Genomic DNA, 22,269 nt, shown 5'->3' with positions numbered 1-22,269 from the left:
ACACTCTACGGAAGCTCTGGGGTCTCATTATTGTATAAACTATTTTTATTATTTTCAAGTCCCTTATCCCGAACTCGGCAAATACAGCAAAATTTTAACTGTATAATCTATTTATTAGGCTAAGTTTTATACAGTATTTTAAGTTAAGTGAAGTGTTTTAAATCAAAGTTAATATTTTAAGTCTAAATTATTATGTGCAAATGTATGGAAAACTTCCGCAGTACAATAGAAATCTGTATACAAGTATTTAGAATGAGTACCTATGTACTATTTCGTTTACTATTATTTATTTTGAGTTTTAATAAACATGTGTTTTACATTTATTTTGTTTTTAAATCATAATTAATGATTTTTTCTCTTGCATTGATACTAGAGGCCGCAGTAGGTTATAAATGCTCTACCAAGACCAACGCAATGAGAGCGCGTTTTTAGTTTAAAGATAGGTGGTAGCACTGGAATGAGTGCAGTTATAAATACGTATTGTCAATTTTGTAAAGTTCCCATAGATATGGGAAAGTTTTGTTGGACGAAGGCTTGTAAATAATTGTCATAAAGAATTGGTTTGATATTGGAATCTGTTGGGAAACTTGCGGAAAAAAGAAATGCATAAATTTGTAAGGGTTTCAGAGCACTTCATTGAAAAAACCAATAACAGTAAAAATAAGATCGAAGAGAAATGTGCAGAACTTTTCTAGGATTTATTTTTACGCACAATTGAAGAATTTCATAAAAAAGTCAAGTCCTTCCTAAACCAGAATATCTAAGTGTGTTGTTGGATGTGTGATTCAACATGTATATTTGTTACATGAAAAGAATAAAATAATCAGGTTTTTATTTTCGAATAAAGAACTTACCAGAAGACACGTGCTTTTTTATAACTATTAAAAAAAATGTGGCAAATAAATTACCTCGTATTTTAATGGAATGTGATTTGGCTGAAACAACATTGAACGAAAATCCTTATCTATCAAGTTTTTAGATTAGCAGTAGTGCATGGTCATGTTTATCAGCTATGTGTTAATAAGGCTGTTGAGTAACTAGGCAGGTAGATAGTACCGCGTAGGTCGGCGAGGAGGCCTGTGCGTCATGATGCTCTAGCGGCTGACTACAGCAGTACGACCACCACACGGCGCCGCCATGTTGAGGGTTCTAGAGGCTATAGGCGTCCTAGCGCTCTGCATCAAGGGTGTCGTGATCTTCGGCGCTTTACTCAAATGGATTTACAAGGGTGTGAAAGCTTCGTCCTTCAGGCTGGAAGAGACAGGAAGGTGGGCTGGTATGTACTGTACTACTACAGATTGTAATTTGTACACAACACAATAGTCACATGTTTTGACATGATCACGTTTCAAACATAGCGTTATACCATTTCAGACAATGACTAGGGTTAAATACAGATGAAGTTATAAGATATTGTATTATAAGACTAAAATTTTGTTTGGATTTCAAAGTGCCTCAGGGGCGTACTTAGAGGGGCTATATGGGGGATGAATAACAACAGTAAGTGGTTTGAAGAATAACGAATTTACCATCCAAGATGTGTGTACACTTCAATAATTATAATGATACATTAATAATATTTACGAACAATATACAGTGTGTAAAATGACTGGAAACACCCAAATATTTTGTTTTAATGGCCGACATTCAATATCCAAAGTAGCAATACTATCTCGTAGTTCAATACCTTCCATAAAAAGTGCTCTGTTTTTATATAATGATTCATAAAACATTTAACCTATACAAAATGGCGTCCGTTTGAAGGTTTAATATTGATCTTATCTCAACAGCCACCACTTTTTAATAAATATAGCTCACTATGTGTGGTTTAAGACAATATGGTCTAGTAATAACTTTTAAAATAATATGTATATAATATGATCTAGGCTTGCATTTAAGATTTCCACGACACTATCCGTGGACCGTTCACCCAATGTATTAGGTGTGTGATGGTTATTACGTAGAAAAATAGTTAAGATAGCCATTAAATGTGTAAAAAGTTTGTAGAGTGTATATGCTATGGGTTTAAATAACAAGGTGTTTTAAGACATTATACACACCTGTCTACAGTGATGATATGTATATGTTCTCACGCCCTCCAGCAAAATTAAATGCGCATATGTGTACACTACGACGCTCCTATATATAGCGAGTCGTAAATGGTGATTGTAAGATTACCCATGATATTTATGACCAACTGTATGGCATGCATGAGACGTGTTTTGTACCACGAGACATTATTTTTAACTTCCTCTTATACACATTTTATAGGAAAGGCATTTTTTGTGAAATAATCTTATATTATTCAATTAAAGCATGTTTTAGATTTATAATTGATATAAAATAAATATTTTATGCTACATACAGGTAACTAGTATGTTGTATGTAGATATTGATATGTATGCAAACGTATGTTGGCCTTAGAAATTAAACTCTTGCTCAAATTTTGCATGTATGAGTAGTCTACTTCTATGCCAATTATTGCCAATTTATAACCAAGTAAGTTGGTTATTCGTTAAAAAATCTAAATTTTCCTAAAAAGATTTCTTTGATCTTCATTGCGTATGTGTCAATCGATGCTTGTCAAAATAGCATGAACTTAAGTCCCCAAGTTTAAAACACATAAAGACTAGCAGTAATAATCGATGGTACCTGAATTATTATTTTTATTCAAATATATAACATAGGTGCCAAATAGATTTTAAAACCATACCATAGTTTATATAACAGTTATGTATACTCGCGCACTGACAGAGGAGGCATGCCATTTTTAGTTTTTAGCGATGCAATCTAAAAGATACTCTAAGTAAATTAACCCTTTTAAAGGAATAAACAGGAAGAAGTCTTTTTTACTCAGCTTTGGATAAGCTTTAATGTTATAACTCAGCTATGTACTTACGGTAGGTTTGATAACAAGCTCTTTAATTCTCCTCGTGCATAAAGATTTGTATTTCCGATTAGGTTTTTTTACTTATAAAAAACAACAACATTTTTAATGGTTTGTTTGGCATAATTATGTTTAATAGTTGAAGAGCCGAGAAAAATAGTAGAATCTAAAGTCAATTTCGTTATCTTCAGTAATTACAAGGATATAAGGGCATTAGGCATTAATGTTTTTAAGAAGGGAAAATATAGTTTAAAGGTCAAACCTACGGATTATGTACGTCCGAACAGTTTTGGAAGTAGCTGCCTACAATTATGTAAAGTCTACTTTTAGTATTTTTTTTGCAAGTAAAATTGACAAATTTCCTTTTTTTTTGTTCCATGTTCTTTGGACTCGTCCCATGTTAGAAAGGTTATATATGTTTGAATTAAGGAATTAATGTTACAGGAAATTTATTTGTTTTACTACAATTTGGTAGTAAACACCATCACTGTGGCTCTATCTTAAGTGATGACAAGTGTTATAATAATAAGGGCGTCTGCCGCAGCTAACGTGGCCGATTTCCATATTATAAATAGCTGGAATATATGTTTATTTGATAACCCATGTGTACTCTTTATTGCAGTCATTACTGGTGCTACAGATGGCATTGGGAAAGCATTCGCTGAAGCGGTAAGCATAGTACTGTATATAATAGATTTTGTATACGTTTATAATCCCATTTTATTAATTTTTCGTATCCCAGAACATAAAATTTCCTTATTAGTACAGAAAGTGGGCTTCTTTATGTGTGGATCTTGTTTGATGAAATGTTGGGAACGAAAATTGACAAAATCACTTTCCGGTACATTGTTCAAACATTGAAAAATAACTTTAGATCCGAAAATACGAATAATATTTCTAGTTACACTGCAACGGAAGGTTGGAGGCAAATGGACCAATGCAGTTACAGTGAGTTATAATCCATGCATTTTTAGACCTCAGGCTTATTTATAAATAACGTCTAACTTTACCAGTTCACGCCACTTTACTAACACAGTTCGACCTCACTCTGGAGAGCCGTGTCTTCTGTCATGTTTAAACCGAAACTGCTAATTATACATATCCGTCTGTACAGACGTGATTGTATAAGGTTGTAGGTAATCGATGACCAGTATGGCCAACAGTAACAACTATTTATATTATAAATTAAGTATTATTTTTTATTAAAAACATCGCTTTTGTGTAATATTTCATTAATGAATTTCATAATATTTTTTTAACTTAAAAGTCGTGGTTTCCTGTCAATCGGCTCTCAGTATAGTACCATTAAAATGCAGGGTTCATTCTTGTTGAAAACATTGTTTAACGATACTGTTTAAATTTCATAGGTTACACAGAGTTTATAGTTTAAATTATTACTCCGTTGAAATCTAATTCCTTAAAATTATCCAATGATATTACTTATCATTTGAATTAATTACTAAATGTACTGATGACTTAGGGCTTTCGTAAATTGTCGTGTGTGGATTCCAGTTGGCTGAGAAAGGCATGGACGTGGTTCTCATCAGCAGGACGATGTCCAAATTGGAAACTGTTGCTAAGGAAATAAGTAAGTACATTTAATTTTACCAAAAAGATAATTACTATTTATAATCTGTTTGAAATAAAGTTTGCTTAAAGAATATTAATTTTGTGATGTTTTCTACAGGAAAGGAAACAATAGCGAGTAAAGAAAGTTACATAGCTGCAGATCGTCTGCTGCAATTTTGATTTTATGGCGAACAACGCTGTACGGTTACAGTACTTTCTTCCTTATACAAGCCTTTCTCTTCGACAGTAGTTCAGCAGTTTTAGTAGTTGCTCGTACAGATGACGAGCATATGATCCATTATGTAATAACGAAAGCATCCTTTCAAATCATCCATCGGCAATAACAAATTTTAAACAATGAATTTAATAACCTTAATATAGAGCATCCATGTGTCCAACATTACTTATTTTTAAAATACAACGCTCAACAACATAAAATAATTTTATGCTTATTGTAAATATTACAAGATAATATAACATGTCAAATCATGTATATGAGCCGCTGTGGTTTAATTAAGTAAACTTTAAATAGATTAGGCATAATATAAATGTTTAAAACACTTCTGGAACAACTTAAATATAAAACTCACTTAATAATGTTTAAGCGGATGTAAATAATAAAGTCATGTAGACTTTATCAATTTAAAATAATGGCTTCGTTTTTTTATTTGATGCATAAAGAATTATATCGCAAGCATAATGAATTACCTTTCTATTATGGATCGTTAACGTAGATACGAAAGAGAAGTGCCTCAAGAATTGATCCTTAGGGAACACCAAAGTGTATATACATTTTGTATCACACAGCCTCTGCACTCATTTCTCTATGAGTATATATGTATGACAAAAGTAGTCTATACTTTGAGGCAGGGTTAGGGCACCTTACATTATACGCGTATTCACCTGTCCCTTGGTGCGATATGTCTTATTTTTGCATTAATTCAACATTTTAGCTTTAATAAGCATCGTGATTCATGCAGGCAACCATATTGAAAATAGTTGAGTGGTGATTTGTTTCTTAAATCTAGTTCTAAAATATACTGCGATGCTTAGAAAATTTTGTTTAATTATAATTTATTTTGTATTTTTTAGAATTAGGAAACAATATTTTGTCCTTATCAGATTTTTTTCAAATGTTGTAAACCTTTTTGAAACTTAAGCTATATACAGCTAAATTAGCTTTACATTTGTAGCTACGTAAGTAGTTTTTCTTCCCAAACCAAATTTTAGAAGTGAAAACTTTTCATAGCAACGTTGAAAAGTTTTAACAATAATATACTGCAATTAATATTTAATTATATTGATTTTTGCTGTCTACTTAATGTTGACAGCATCACGCGTCTGTAACAGAGGTCTGCAAACTGTTTATTGGAGGTGTCTGGTTTATTATTTTTGACAACAATAATTGTAGGCTCGTGTCAATTATTTCTACTAATTACACTTTAAATAAAAAATATCATGGATTTCTTGCCAAATTCTGAAATGCAGTCCCCGACGTTAGTAGCCTCTGTGTTCTTCCGTGGTGGCTAAGGTGGTGTGACCGATTTTGGAGTTATAAATAAATATAAATATATAAATATTTTTAAATATTAAATTCATGGCTCTTTGAGGCAAAACCTCCATATATTCAGAAAATGCTGACAAAATTATTTTGACCACTCCACGTGAAATTAGAGGCTTTTAAACAAAGATATTTAGGCAATATTGTAATCTGGCCCAAATAAAAACGGCTGAATATATAAAACTGTGATATTGTAACCGTTTGTGGGTGAGTTACAACTTCAAAGATTAACATGTTTGTTACAAAATGTAATTATTTTAAAAGCCATTTTTTAAATATTTGTTTCCAGCAACATAGTTTTTGTAATAAATAAAAATATATCTAAATTTTTGGATCTCAGTTTTTGTACAGTATCGACTCTTCCTCTTCTTGTGTTTAATTGGAAATATTAAAGGCTTAAAAAGGAATCAACGCCATTTTTCCTAAAAAATATGATTTTAAAAAGCTATTAATGTTACATAATAAATTGTTTTTAGAGTCAAAAATCGATGGCACACTTTCCATTTCTGCACTTTTTTATTATTTCTTTGACTCAAAAATAATTATTCCACTAAACTGCTAATTTTCTTATTGTGTAAGGTGTGCATAGAAACTGTCCCGTTTTGTGGACCAGCCACTTAGCTTGTAAATAACACGTTCTCTTAAAAAGTAAACATCCCTTCTTACATTTTGAAAATTTTTAAAATAACAATGTATTGACCGTTAAAGGAGACGAATACCACGTGAACACCAAGGTGATTGCTGCAGACTTCACCGCTGACGACATCTACGACAACATCCGGAAGGAGTTGTCTGACCTCGACATCGGAGTGTTGGTGAACAACGTCGGTATAGCTCATCCATACCCTGACAGGTTCCTGGATCTCCCGGGCCATGACAGGGTGTTCCGGGACATGGTTCAGTGCAATGTGACCGGTGTGATGGCGATGTGCCTGGTGGTCTTACCGGGCATGTGTGAGCGCAGACGGGGCGCCATCGTGAACGTGGGTTCTATGTCGGCCGAGATGCCGAACCCGATGTTCACCGTCTATGCTGCAACTAAGGTACGTTACCTACATTTTGTTCTGGTTGTTTCGTATTAACTTTATAAAGTTCACTGTAAACGTTTAAAAACTAACATTGGCTGAGCTTTAGCGAAGCCTATCACTCGTGGGGCTGGAGACGTTTAATTTCTGTCTGTCTGTCCGCACGATATCTTAAAGACGGACTGACCTGTAGACTTGAAATTGTGCATCAAGCTTCATTTCTATACAAGGAACACTGAGTTCGATGATGGTGCATGTCACTCCATGGAATGTGGTTGAGCGTTAGCAAATATTTGACATTGGTCTTATGGGTAACCATGATGGCAACGAGAAAATAGAAGAATAAATAGATAAGTAAACAAACTCATTACACCCATGTGAGATTCAAAATCGTGACATATTAACACATGTAGCCTTACTACCCTTACACACACAACATAATTTTATAGTGACTTGCAGACTTTAATTATTGAAACACTGATATTAACCCTTTTAGTGCCAGAGATAAAATCAAATCCATGTTGAAAAGTGCAGAGTTATTTTTTGTGAAAAAAGTGAATATGTGAAAAGTGCCAGAGGTTTATGGACAAAAATGCAACGTTTTGGAAAAAAAATTGTATACAATTTATTTTTGATCATAATAAGCTTCTTTGTAAAGGTAAATTAATTGAGAATTAATTATCAGAAACTATTTAAATTTGTATTTAAGGTTTTAAATTTAAAAAATCACTTTAAACAGCAGCATTTTCACGGAAACAAAATAAAAATCAAGTTTGAGGTACAATAACTATTATCAAAAAATTGTATTTTGATATTTCAATACTTTCATGATAAAGATAATTTTAAAAAGAACCCAAAATCATGTGTAATAACCTAATATTGTACCATAAACAACATTTTTATAAAGAGATTATTTTTACTAATACGCAAGGTTTCAGAAAAAATCCACTTAACATTTATTTTCGATCGTTAAAAATTTCTTTTTAATTCGTTTTAAATATAAATGAATTTTTCATCAGAAAATATATAACAATAATATGTTTATATCATAGAGCACTATTCTGTGCTCTATGGCTTATATACGGTAATTAAAAAAATTAAAAATCACTTTAGACAATGACTGTTCTACTGAAACAAAGTAAAAATCCAGTTTAATGTAAAATAACTAATATATTCCTAATTCGCGATCCAACTGAGAAAGTGTTGTATTTTAGAGAGATGTTTAAGTCACCTAACAGCATTAAAAAGTAGAAATAGTAGTTGAAAAGGTTAGTTTAGTTCATGTATTGGCCTTTGGTATGGTATCAGAGAGTATGGGATAAGTTATAGAGGTACCACAAACGAAATAGAAATCGTCTCGTTCCTGGTAGCAGAGCGAGACTCGACACTCAAGCGTGTTTTTACAGCACGCTCGTAGCGTGATCCCTGGCACACAAAGGGTTCAACCCAAATTAATAAACAAAATTCTGAATGTATCATGTGGCAAGTTATGTCAAGAAAGAGTTTATATGAAGACTTTAAATTTCACATGAAACTTCGTTTATACAATTATTTGGTACAGTACGTAATTTACAATACGTAATTTTCGTGTCAGTTTCTTTCTGTATGATTGTCTGTCTGTCGATCTGTCCGCAGCACATCTCAAAAATGTACATTTACATGCTACTCAGCGAAGTCTGTTACAACTCGTGGTGTGGCGTAATTGTACTTTGTAACAAATTATAAATAATAAAGCATTTAATATTTACCTAATAACCATTAAATACCCAAAATACAGGTATTCCGTAATCCTCTGGACAAAGATCTATAATAGTACTGCTCAGGTCAAGACATGTACCCAGGTTGTACTACTATAAAATTGCTGGTTTTTAATATTAAAATTTTAATATTTCCAATGGCTGATATTTTTAAAACATTAAAAATAATGTCACATTGTCTATTTAATGACTGGTCTCGTTACCATAAACATTTGTCCCGAATTTTGTAGAATTTAATTTATTAGTTTTTAAGATATTAATTTTTCAAAGACAAACAAACGCTAAACTAAGCACAGGAAACACATGTTCATATAGGGAAATGTCTGTCTTTACCTAACCAATAATGTTTTATATATATATATATATATATATAAGATTTTATATATATATATATATATATATATATATATATATATATATATAAAATCTTTGTCCAAAGAGTTACAGGACATCCTGTATTGTACTTTAACTTGTAGACCTCCTATAGATAACTATTAGGTGAGCCGCTAATAAAATCATCTACAGCAAAACAATGTTCTTGAGACTAGAAAGCTTCTCAATCATATTTTTAGAGCTTATGAATTTATATAATATTTTCATGTATACCACTTTGATTATGTCAAGAGAAGTGATAAAATCTGTGCTACTTGAAACCTTCCGCTTGTGCGCTGTCTAGCGGTAAACGAAGAAAACAGTGATTACAAAATATATAATACAGAAAAACTATTAAGCACGTGTTTTGTTGAGTAAACTCCTCAATCCATAAAAATGATGTAATTACTGTAAGATTAAAATGGATGAAAGTCAGAACAAAAGATACAGTATATTAGAACAATCTGTGCTTTAAAGAACAGTACTAGCTGTATAGAACAAAATGTTTGCAACACGATTCCCATCTGGATGCAAGGTCTATTCTCTGCTCTGTCCGTCAAAGGTAAACTCAAACAGAACTAGTGCGTCAAGGTCAAGCTTTGAAGAAATTCAGCTGATCATCCTCATAAGGCCTTGTATTTATGCAGGCTGTTTATTTACAAAGCTTGACCTTTACCTGCCATTTTTGTTTGAGCTTACTATAGATAGATAAATTTTGTTAAATACATTAGCCTCTTGTTGCAAAGGGTGATATTTCACATGTTTATGTATAGAAGCCCAGAAAATATGCACAATTGACAAAAAAATAATTTTGGTTTTTACTTGCACAGCCTAAATTTGGAACGTAATAGTGAAACAGATAACCTACGAAATAGAGGCTAAGAGTGTAAAACACTATATGTTTTCTCTCTACATTCCCCAGATACCCTCTTGGGAGCCTAAAATGTACGTTCTATTATAAAGGTTCCTTGTAACGATGCACTTGATCATCCACAAAAAGTAGAATGATCTCTAACAAGATGTGTTCTCTATCAAGTAACATCACATGAAACGTTGTGGATCGGCTTTTTTTTAAACACACTATCTGTGAAACAGCAAACTACACTACATATATACATGCGATTGAAGGTAGAAATGAGATTTGATTTTCAGTGATTTGTTTACAGACTTCTTTTAGCAGCGTACTAAATGCATGAGTTCAATTCTATGGACAAGCCCTGTCAAGTAAAGTATTTATATAACGTAGTCAGCAGTTATGAAATGGAGTCTTCAAGTAGAACAAGCACTGATTTTCAAATACACTTGGTCTTGGTGATCATAAGTTTAAATTATCTTGTCTAACAAATTAAATCAAATTTCCTTAGGCCTTTGTCTCCAAGTTCAGCCTGGATCTGGCCTCAGAGTACAAGAGGGACGGGATAACGGTGCAGTGCTTGACACCAGGCTTCGTGACCACCAAGATAAGCATGGCCAGGGAACCTTCTTGGATGGCTCCCACGCCGGAGAGATACGTCCAGAGTGCCCTCAAGTCTGTCGGTTACGGGGGGAAATCCACTGGGTACTTTCCTCACTCCTTGATGGTTAGTAGATTAGAGTAGGACGAAAGTAAGTAGTTGTGTTTGTAACTGTACAATAACCACTTTATTGAATCTTTTACGATCAAACATTATACCGCACCGCCAGATCGTATTGAGTTCATAAACACGGAACCTATAAATGTTCTCTTGTACAGGTAAAATTGCATTACATGAATTTACGCAACAGTTACCTACGCTAACAGATATGACCCTGATAAAGCTCATTTGGAACATCCTTCATACATTCCAGGTAATTCGTGATGAACTAAACAGCTTAAAATGTCCAAAATAGTGAATATTCCCACTAAAAACAAATAATACCTCGGATTTACATAAACATCTAAAAAATATGTTTTCTTTAGAAAGAGATTTTCTTTGATCCACCATGGTATTTGTTTTTCAGTTTGGTCTCTGAGCACATTAGAAATCGTTTAGATTATTCCATATATTATGGAAAATTAATTATATACTTTGCAGTAAGTATACGAAACTGGCTATTGAAATTAGTACATCAAAATTTAGGATCACTCAAATATGCTTTTAGGTAATGGACTACTGAGGAAAAGCCCATAGAAGTAAGATGGAAATTAATGATATAAAATTAACTGTAACATACCACTACTACACTTATAGATACTCTGAAATTATCTGAAGTTGTTATGTTTTTATATCCTCTTTTCTTTATAGTTGTAAAATTTAAAGTTTTTAATTTCTAATAATTGTTCAATGTTCTGTTGTAGCTCTTCTCTATTCACGCCCTGCAGTTCATCTCCTCAACCCTCGTTTACTGGATTGTTACTCGATCCATGGAGAAATTTCGAACGCGGGAAATGAAGAAAAGAGAAATCGCAATTAAGACATAAAACAATTTATACTTTATAAAATTTATAATCTTAAGCCGCACATTAACTCATATGTCCAGAAATTACTTGATCAAACTATTTCTTACGTCAAAATATTCAAGAAATGTTTTACTTTTTCCGTCTTCCTGTCTGTGTACATTTTCTTAAAATGACATATTTAGAAATGTTTAAGTTATTATGAACAATTTAATATGAATATCTAGTTATCTTAATTACTTACAACTAAAGGAAGTAATATAATCTTTAATTACTGCTTTACAATTGGAGCCGGTTATAAAAATTTCATGATGAACTTCATAAAACCGATATAAAATGTTTTACGATACATAAAAACTAGCTTATAAAGCAAAATGTTTACTCATAATTTTTTATGATCGGATACTAAATATCTGAGAACCACATTTAACTATTTATGTGTAATTGGTTTATAGATATTTACTAGAATTTGAGTTCATTCCTGGAATAAGTTATTTGTTATCTGATCATGAAAAGTTATGTAATAAACGTTTTGCCTTTTGATTATCTATTGTTTATGTTTCCTTGCAATTCTTTTTCTAAGATTGGCTTTCGTAAATTTTACTATAAAATAATCGGAAATTTTAAACGGTAAACATATTTAGTATCAGTAAATATGGTTGCAGTAAGATCAATTCATATTTATGTAAAATTGCAGCACTACAACTAAACTCATTTTAGAATCAAGAATTGAAAAAACGTCAAAAATCTGGTAAAGTTTGGTCAGTAATTTCTAGGCACTGTATAATTTTCAACACGCCACTCATAAATCTCGCCAGAAGAATAAATTATGTTTTTTACAGGATTGTGATAATAAAACATCATTTTTAAAACGGTGATGTAATTTTCCTTCTAAACAATATCATTTGCTTGTCCTTGATTTGATTTTTGTCATCAATAATATAATTTTAGTTACTATAATTTTAGAAGCTCTAGAAACCGCAAAATACATAACACACTATAACGAATACTTATAACAATTTTTATTAACATTATCCAGTGTAACTAAACCATCTAAAAGTCGTACTAAACCAAAAATGATATGTTGAAGAAACCTTTATAACTCGTTGGCTGATTGGCAGCAAATATGTGCTTTAGGGTAAAAAATCAAATTAATGGGTGTAAGTATTCAAAATATTCACTTAGTTCAAGTTAATAGTCTAGGAGGCAAGAGCTTGATTTCTCTTGGGATCGACAGAGACATTTTCCTTAAGAAAGAGATTGATATCAGTTACGCTATTTTGGGTAAATTTTGAATGAGAGGGTATCAAAAGGGTTAAAAATATGAATTTTGTTTTTTTCAGATTACTTTTTTCTAGCTTGATACACTTAAAAATGACGATCAGATACATATAAATAGTAGGTTGTTAGATACCCGGATAAATAGACTGAAAGTTCGTTTAATGTTTGGCAAAAAAAAAAAAAATATTATGTGATGAAAAATTATCGTTTAATACTTTTAACCTTTTTATACCCTCTCATTTCAAACTCTCATTTATGGGAAATCTTTCTACAAATTTCAATAAAAACCCTGTGTGCTTATACATTGGAAATTGACTCATGGACTATAGGAGAAGCTAGAAACAAATATACTACATATTAACAACGAATTTGCAATGTCTTGGTTTCTGAACGGGAAGAAGGGCACTTTTCCAAAGAACCCATAGTTATCTACGAGATAACTATGGGTTATACAAGATCTAGTTGGACATCTCGTATATGTGCAACTAGATCTCCCTCCAACCCTAAATACCCTTAACGACTCCGCCTCTATTCTCTGTTTTTATTTTATTTTTTTTTTTGCACGCTTAGTACCAACGACTCTGCGACATGGTTACGTGTTACCCAGTTTGTCCCTTGATACTCCTTCATAAATCTGTACTGGATAATTCTAGACTGTAGCAAACTTATTTTTTGCAAACGCTATTAATTTGTAATTCATCCAAGTGTTGACATTAACAGCAAAATTGGTAACACTGTTTATTATTTAAGAAGAAAACAAAATTTTTTTCTTGATTAAAATTTTAACTATAAATCTCTGAAATTAGACTAGTTCATCCCAATGAGTTTTTCTTAACAACCAGAGAATACAATGATAGAACAATTGTTTATCTCAGTTATCCTTATCTCTACGATAACACCTGATACTCCATTGGAATTGCTCTTTACATTGCCTACACATTTTGTAGTTTAAAATAGTTGTTAAACTTGTAGATAAAATATAACATAGAAAAATGTTAATTCACCGCCACTTTAAACACTAAATTCACATTTTGCACGATTGTGTACCTCAGTAAAAGAAGGTTTTTACCGAGTTACTTGAATTTATCTTAAACCATTCAGTGATTTTTTCAAAATCACATACACTACTAAACTAAACAAGATATGACACAATTTATCATGTATTATTTGATACTTTTACCTGCTGAACAACGTGATCAGGTTTGATAGAGTGGTTCCTTGGATAAATGAGGGATTTTCACTAGATATGTGATGGGTGGTCTTGTCATTAATTATTTTAACTAAGATCAATTTCTTTTTGTTTACTATTCACCGCAATTATTGGTAACCGCAATTCTTGAAATGTACTATCAAGAAACTGACATATTTTAGTGTGAAAAGCCCAAGATTCAATTTCCAGGAATAGATGTTAAGAATTACATTGCTTGATATTCAAAGGCAGTTGATCAAAGTGTTTTGGACCAACATAAGAAAATTATTGTTTGAAAATATATTTATTTGCTTTATGAAGCTTAAATTAAGTTACTACTCCTGGTATTATGTAAAAGGTTACTGGTGCCCAGATAACCACTTGTACAGTAAAAGAGCTAGTTACTTTAAAAACAAAAAATGTTTGGAAAGCAGAATGTTTACAATAAAAAATCACGGAAAGGAACTGTGTGTCCAGGTTTCATTGGATATTAGCGTATGTAGTAGTGTTTTGTTATTATTAATTTTTCAGTGGAAGATGGCTTTATCCCAACAACGGATGGCATATTAATTAATGTTTAATGGATTAGAGCATAGTAAATAATTGATTAACGTCTGCAGTGATATTGCAAGAAGAGCTATAAAATGTTAGAAGTAGTAGAAAATTTAAAACTATTAACACCGAAATGTTGCTTCCATTGCCGTTCATTTTTTTTGTACACTCTTACATCATATATAGACTAGATCGTTATTAATTGGGCCAATAATTCGACAATGTCTTTGGTAGAATAAAACAAAGCAATATTGTCAGCAAATGCGCTTAATTGATCCATAAATGATAATTTTAGCAAATCATTAACAAACTTAAAAACAAGAGTTGTCGCTCTTTGGAGTATCCCGCCACACAAATAGAGAAGAAAACAGCTGACCATCAATCTCAGTGTGTTGTTGCCTATCGAAAATAAAATCGTCAAACCATTTTAGTCCAGTCAACGAATGGCCAAAATAAGGGGTCTAGAAGGAAGGTCAGCAAGCGGTAATACCAACTGTGGGAAGTTGTTTAGGGCATCTGGTAATAAAACACACTAAAAGACCTCAACCCTGTTAGTTTAGAAATAAAATAAAATGTTAATATACATAATTCATATGCAATACATTTCATTGACTAAATGGCACTTCAAAATGTAAAAGCTGATGTGTCTGTTCTAAAATTTCCAAGTCAATTTTGTTTGAATCTTGGGCACATATTTTAAAAGCGTTTTTGAAACCTATTTTTCATCACGTTTTTAAGAAGAATAACATTTATTATTTATAATATCACTGTTCAAATTAAATGATAAACTGAAATAGTGATTCTGCTGAGTAAGGAAGAGTAATAAACAAACTGACACGATCAAACAAAAGTAAGAATGTGGAGAATGTCGAGTTAGATAACGGTAAATAATCTCAGATCCTTGCAGGATTGCAATTGCAGAACTGATAAACCACACTATCTTATCTATAAGCAGTAAAAAGGTCAAGGGGACTTGTTACACAACATTTACCTACAAAATACTGACACAAATACACAATCAACCAAATATTTTATCTTGTCAGTTGCGTATATCACGATTATCGGTCTAAATATGGGTCGTGTCATTCTCACAAAATTCCTAGTAAACTATTGAAGGATATTGTAATTAATTTAAAATTCAATTGTGTGCTTTTCCTAACAAATTAAAATTGAGTACCGTGGTCCCAATTTCAGTTAGATGTGTTTTATTTTAAAACCAAATATTCTAGATTCAGAATTTCATTATTTTTTAGAAAGTTTTGAATTCTTTTAAAGACAAAATTTTCAACATTTTGATAAGCACTGTAAATTTGAGATTGGGGATTAGTTGTTTGTGAGGCAAGGATAGTCCTTTTTGAAAATTGGGATTACTTTGGCATCTTCGGAAGAAATGGAACATTGCCAGTTTCAGATGAAAACTAATCAATTTTGTAAGATGTTTCTCTACGTGACTGAAGCAACGTTTGAGTAACCAAACTGACATCCAATTGACATCAGACGTTTTTATTTAGTTTAGTCTCTGTATGACCTGTATTACTTCCAACTCTTACAAGCCAAAACCGTGGATACAACCGTTTTCGCAATTCCCTTACATGAGATTGAGGTTTTGCAACTGATGAATCCTTTGTAGTTACGGAAGGCACGTATGTATTAAATTCATTTGAGTTGATCTTTAGCAATTTCATTTTAAATGTGGATTACAATTGATTTGAAACATTTATTGGATACTAATCTCAAGAGTTGTCATTAATACATACTTCACGTGGTTTTTGATACATTTTCACAATTACTCAAGGCTTTGATGGCATATGTTTTAGGCTTGTTGGCTTCCATGACATTCCTATAAAATTTCCGATAATTTCTAAAAAAGTTTTGAAATCTACATTTTGAGATTCAATAGAAATTGTACGGAGGAATTTAAGCCTCTCTCGAGATGCAAGAATTCCTTTTGTAATTAGAGAATTTTTGTGGTGTGTAATCCACAGAAGAAGTGCTACTTAAAATAACGGATAAAATTCATAACCTTTAATATTTACTCTATGTCCATAACGGCCTAAACAAAGACAACAACACGATAGGAATATTTGTAGATTTCATGAAAGCTTTCGACCTTGTAGACCATATGATTTTGATAAGAAAGTACAAAAGTAAAAAGCTTTTTTAGGTGGGACCTGGTACTTAGTCTCCTGTGCTCCCTAATTGGTACTAAATAGTTTGCCCTCAGTGCACTATTTGTATAGTTAAAACAATTTGTAAAACATATTTAAATATGTTTAACAATATTGCCTTCAAAATTAGCTATTTAAATAGATAAATAAGTTGAATTAATTAATTACCCCACTCTTCTTTCTAGGTCCATTAATAATTAATTATAACTCTTAGCTCGTAATTATAATATTTTCTTAAATTTATGTTTATTTCTATTCTTATTTATATTTATACTATTACATACCCGCAGCTTCGCCCGCAATTTCCATGCAACATTCCGTTTACTTGATTGAATAGCACCCACGATTTTAGTAACAATTGAATTATTTTAGACCAATTTAGAGGAACTCCAAAGTTCATAGCTTTCTTAGTATAAGCACTTATCGCACATTCTAAAGAAAAGTGACGCAAGTCCAAACTGTAATGGTTTTCAGTATGTTGAATTGAAAAAGTTAAGAACTTCGAATTTTGAAAATAACAAAACTTGCTGTAGTGTAATAAATTTGGTAAATGAAGACTCTCGGTTGTGTTTGCAAACAAAAAGATTTATTCACAATGAAACAAACTATCTTCCTTTCAAGGTTTTAAGGATTTTATATGTTTTACCTCAATTTATCACATTCAAGCTAAAATAAGGGGTCGGTTCCTTGTTGCATTTTATTGTATATGAAAGTGTTGGTTGGTCCCTTGTACTTTTAGATTATTAGCCTGCTGTTGGATTGTTTTCCTGCTGTTGTCTTATTGAATGAATGTCTGCTACCATAGTATTTACACTTAGTGTAAATGCATATATATTGCAACTGACACCATTAAAAGTAAATACCATATAAAGTACACACTTAAAATACTATTCGTTATTGCATTGACCAGTTGAACCTAGCCACATAAGCAGGAATAATTCCTTAGATACGGTTGTCATGTTTCCTAGCACCAATTTCGGACGTAGGCCTACATTATATATTTTGGTTCGATATAAAATAAAAATTGTTCAGGGTTTTATTTATTTAATAATATTGTTTATCTTGTGATAACTGGTGGGAAGCTGATTTTATATTAAATAGTATCCCAAGGACCGCGAGATCCTGCCTGAGAATAAATTTTATTCCGCACCATTTCATTCTTTTATTCTATATTTACTTAATTACAATGGCATTGTTCGATCGGATTTAACATTGAAAATATTACCCATACACAGTATGTTTAATTTAGTGTAGCATACAGTGAACTTGTAACATTCAAAATATTCTATGTATAAAACATCAGCAAAGATAGCCTTTGATAACAGACTTACAGAATACACACCGTAGTTGATCAAACCAGAGTAATAAAAATAAAGGAAGAAATAACAATTTAATAACAAAAGGGGCAGTCTGGCATTATTGGGGCCACTCGCCTAGAAATTAATGTGGGGTCCTATTTTTGGGAATGGTAATTACCAGGAGGTATGGAGCACCCTCCAGTCAAAAGGGGTTCGGTTTTTAATTATTTCAAAAGAAATTAACTGCTTAAAATCACCTTTCACGCTGTTATGGCAATAAGAAGAAGAATATTGGTATTATTTAAATCATACAGCTCACGCTTACATGCACAACACGTTATTCCTGTCGTTACCCGTGGCTTTCCCTACGTTCCTTTCGTTTTTTGAGCTTTCACGACAAGTATGATTAAGGAAAGAATTTTAAAACTACTTAAATGCAGCATTACAGTCAAGGGCTTCAACGATATCGTTCAAGTCTCATTTTGGATGTATAATTGAGAGTCTAAACTTCATTCCAACCGTCGAAGACTAAATTTAGCTAAGCTAGATGATCAGATTCCTGTTTCAAAAACACGCGATTGGGACTGAAATTCATTGAAAACGGTATGATGTTACGAATACATTTTTTGGAACCACAATCATCTGTTCTGGTAGGACAAGCAATATTTAATCTTCCATTACCAGAGTTAATGACATCCAAAAACGGTTCCTCTCCCTCGAATCTCTCAAAATACGAACAAAGAAGTCGCCACTTACTATTAGCATAACCATCAACAAGCAATTCAAATCTAGGAGACCGGCATACTACTGTTTAGAAGTGAAAGGTATTTTGCACACCACGCTTAACCAATATACAGATCCCGCCCCTAACTAGCGCTCTCGGCCATAAAACTCTGCAACCCCGTAGCCTGAAAAGGTAACAGGATTTTTCCGGACATTTGCCATCGTTCAGTGAAACAAGAAATCAGTAACACTACGTTTCGAGATCTGCAATCTGATCTCTTCTTCAGGTAAAGAACTAACCTAATACATAATTACAAACTAGGTTAAAGTAAACAAATCTTATCAAAGCGTTGTGGCACGCCTAAGTCAGGAATCACAACCTACATGTTGTTTGTCAACTTCACTAACTCTATAAACATACACTTAATAAAAAACTATACAAAACACTAATCATTAAAACTGAACTACGGAATACAGGTCACAATACGTCTTCATTCGTCTACTAACCACCTACGACAATCCTGTTTCCTTCACAATCCTTCCATCGTCAAAAATAACCTTCAAACAAAGAACTGAAAAGGTATTTAGGTAACTTTTTCAGGAATCTTTCTCAGTCGTAAACGCTACTGTAATTCCGACTTAAAACAAGTCATCTCTGGCGTCAAGGAGTATTAAGAAATGAGTATTGAGATATGTATTAAGTATGAGAGAAATGAGTCATCATAATTAAAAGTTTACAACCCCAGAATAAACTAGTAAATAAATATTACAGCACACAACATTTGATACGTCGTTCACACACACACACATTTGTCAGCAGGACACAGTCCGCGATACCGTGCCCTGTGGAAAAATCGTTGAAACATTACTTCATTTCTGCGTTTTTTATTATTATTGAGAAATATTAACTTATGTAAAAGGTAGTTGTAACAAAAGGATACGAGGCGCAGAGCCTCAAGGAAATAACAATTTTAAAGATCGAAAAATGGCTAATTAATATTGCTTTATCATATTATTTGAATTAGGCTTTCGTCATTGCTAATATAGATTGCAACCGCTCCTTTTTCTATAAATGAATTTACAAATCAAAACAAAATTATAAAATATGTGCATGTAAAAATACAAATTTTAACCAATATCTAGTGCATCGATATTCTGTAGGAGGGCCCAGGGTTCTCATATCATTACCATAGCCCTAGTAATCAATTTAGGAATATGAATGATGAAACGATAAAATCTTAATAAAAATTAATTAATTATTGCCACTATTCTCCACCATGTGCGAATATCGAGTATTGTTATGATAATACTACTTCCAGCCCACCTGGATTCTTCAGAGGCCCTACCAATCTCTCCAAATGCATTTTGTACCAACACATTTGATTAAAATGCGAATTCTTTTCAAGAAGTCAGGGTTCTAGTAAAAATAGTCGATGGAAGCAGCGATTCAATTTGATTATCACTTAATTTAATATTGATTCATTTATTATTTAAAGTTATTTCATATGTGATGAAAAACTATTTATAGTGAAATAAATTGTAGATATAATCATTTCAATCGTACATGTACTTATTTCTGAGCTGCTTGATATTATTAAAGGAAAAACCAGGGGTGCAACTCGCCCTCGACCCTTCGAGGATCTGTGATAATCCGCCGTGAAATGATTGGCCGTGGGTGCAACTGGACCTTGTCCCTCATGCGCTCGGATTCCAGAGTGCAGAAAAGACAGTCGAGGTTCGGTATTGGCACTGACTGCGTCGCGTCCACAAACTTGTAAAAAGTAGGTGTTGGCAGCTGCATTATTATCTTGGGCACTTCACATCAGGAATATATGCAATAAGGCTGCTCGCAACTTGGGCTATCAAGCATTATCTCAGTATCAACTGAGACTCACCAAGCACTTTAACGACATTCACTCATTGAAGATGTTGTACTATGCACATGTCAGACCCCATCTCGAGTACTGTAGCGTCGTTTGGTCACCGCACCAGCACTACCTTGTGGACGATATTGAGAAGAAACAGACGTGTCTTGCGACTTGTTGGGATTCGTCTTGGTTATAGATACACAGAGGTCCCCATACAAGATATTGCTACTTTCCTGAACATACCATCACTCAGTTCTAGACGCTGTATTCAGGATGTGATGTTTTTCTACCATTTGATCAACGCTGAGTTGGACTGCCCTGACCTTCTAGAAAAAATCAACTTCAATGCATCGTTTGGAACCAGAGCCATGAATTCTTTCACTAAGGTCGCAGCTTCCTCCTCTTATACAGCAAATGGCCCAATGCTGAGGATTCAGTGGCTAGGGAACAACATTCCATCCACCCTCGACATCTTTATCGCATCCACATCTGCAATCAAAAGCCGGCTTGCATCACTGTAGCTGTTATTATTATTGGTTCGTCTCTACACCTACCCTGCCTGTGTTGTGTCTTAGTCTTTTATTTTATTATCACAGTTAACTTGTCTGTCAAAACTGTTACCTACGTCATAGTTCATATTTCTTGTTTGCATCGTTCTTGTTAAGCATCTTTCTTTGTTATTGTTATATATTTATCTATTTATTGTTACACATTACTTGTTATCTATTTATAATTTCTTGTTATCATCTTACAATTCATATCTATTTGTTTCATTATGTATCTATTGTTTTGTTTACTGGTTGCATATTCTATTGTTTTTGTTTTAGTCTACTAATTAGTTTCTTTGGTCAATTGTTATGCATGTAGATAAAATTGAAACTTACTTGTTGAAATGGCGATGCCGTTGAAATAATAAAAAATAAATAAAATAAAAATAAAATAAATAAAAAATAAGTATTTATTGCTTTTATGTTTACTGGTAAATGTACTACAAATACACGCTGTTCTGTGGTTTTGTATTCATTGCACCGTATAAGATTTCACAAGCAACCTTTTGGCTAACTAGCCACAAGACTGAGATTGCCGTTGCAATTCAAAAGATGAATCACTTCTTTACGTCGTTGAATCACTTGGTTCCTTAAAACTCTCAAGAATGTAGAATAAACTAAGCCTATGGGAGCTCGCGGCCTCTGAAAACTTCGGGTCTCTTACACCTCTATATCTTTGAGAGTTCCTAAACGTTAGAGCTTTCAACTACTAAGAGCTATCGGCCTATGGCAGCATTTAAACTATGGCAGCTTTCAGGCTGCTGGAGCTTCCGAGTTCTGGGAGTAATCCACATTTGGAAGCTCCAGTGCTCTTGTAGCTCTTCCTGGTATATGACATCTCCAGGTCTGCGATATATTCCGGCCTTTGGAAACACACCGGCTTCTGGCAACCCCCAGTTTCTGGCAGCTACCAGCCTCTGGGAGATCTCTGCCTATAGAAACCCTGGTCTCTGGCACGTTCGGGCGTTTGGTAGCTGTCGGCCTCCGACAGGTTTCGTCCTTCGGCAGCCTTCGTCTCTAGCAGCTCCCTGTAATACGTTCTTCAGGTACCCGCT

At 33.0% G+C, this 22,269-nt stretch overlaps 1 protein-coding gene across 1 annotated transcript; it reads left to right on the top strand.

The window, feature by feature from the left end:
- The first annotated feature begins 472 nt into the window (after positions 1-472).
- LOC124359711 (very-long-chain 3-oxoacyl-CoA reductase-like) lies at positions 473-12,459 on the top strand. The gene is made up of 6 exons (XM_046812677.1): positions 473-1,276; positions 3,510-3,556; positions 4,400-4,475; positions 6,726-7,060; positions 10,536-10,751; positions 11,489-12,459. The coding sequence occupies exons 1-6, from the start codon at positions 1,138-1,140 to the stop codon at positions 11,609-11,611; spliced, it is 936 nt and encodes a 311-aa protein (XP_046668633.1). The 5' UTR covers positions 473-1,137; the 3' UTR covers positions 11,612-12,459.
- Positions 12,460-22,269: the final 9,810 nt, after the last annotated feature.

Source organism: Homalodisca vitripennis, chromosome 4, assembly GCF_021130785.1.
Source record: "Homalodisca vitripennis isolate AUS2020 chromosome 4, UT_GWSS_2.1, whole genome shotgun sequence".
NCBI classification, from domain to species: domain Eukaryota; kingdom Metazoa; phylum Arthropoda; class Insecta; order Hemiptera; family Cicadellidae; genus Homalodisca; species Homalodisca vitripennis.
Note: the sequence above shows the minus strand (reverse complement) of the source record. Positions and strands in the feature narration are given on the sequence as shown.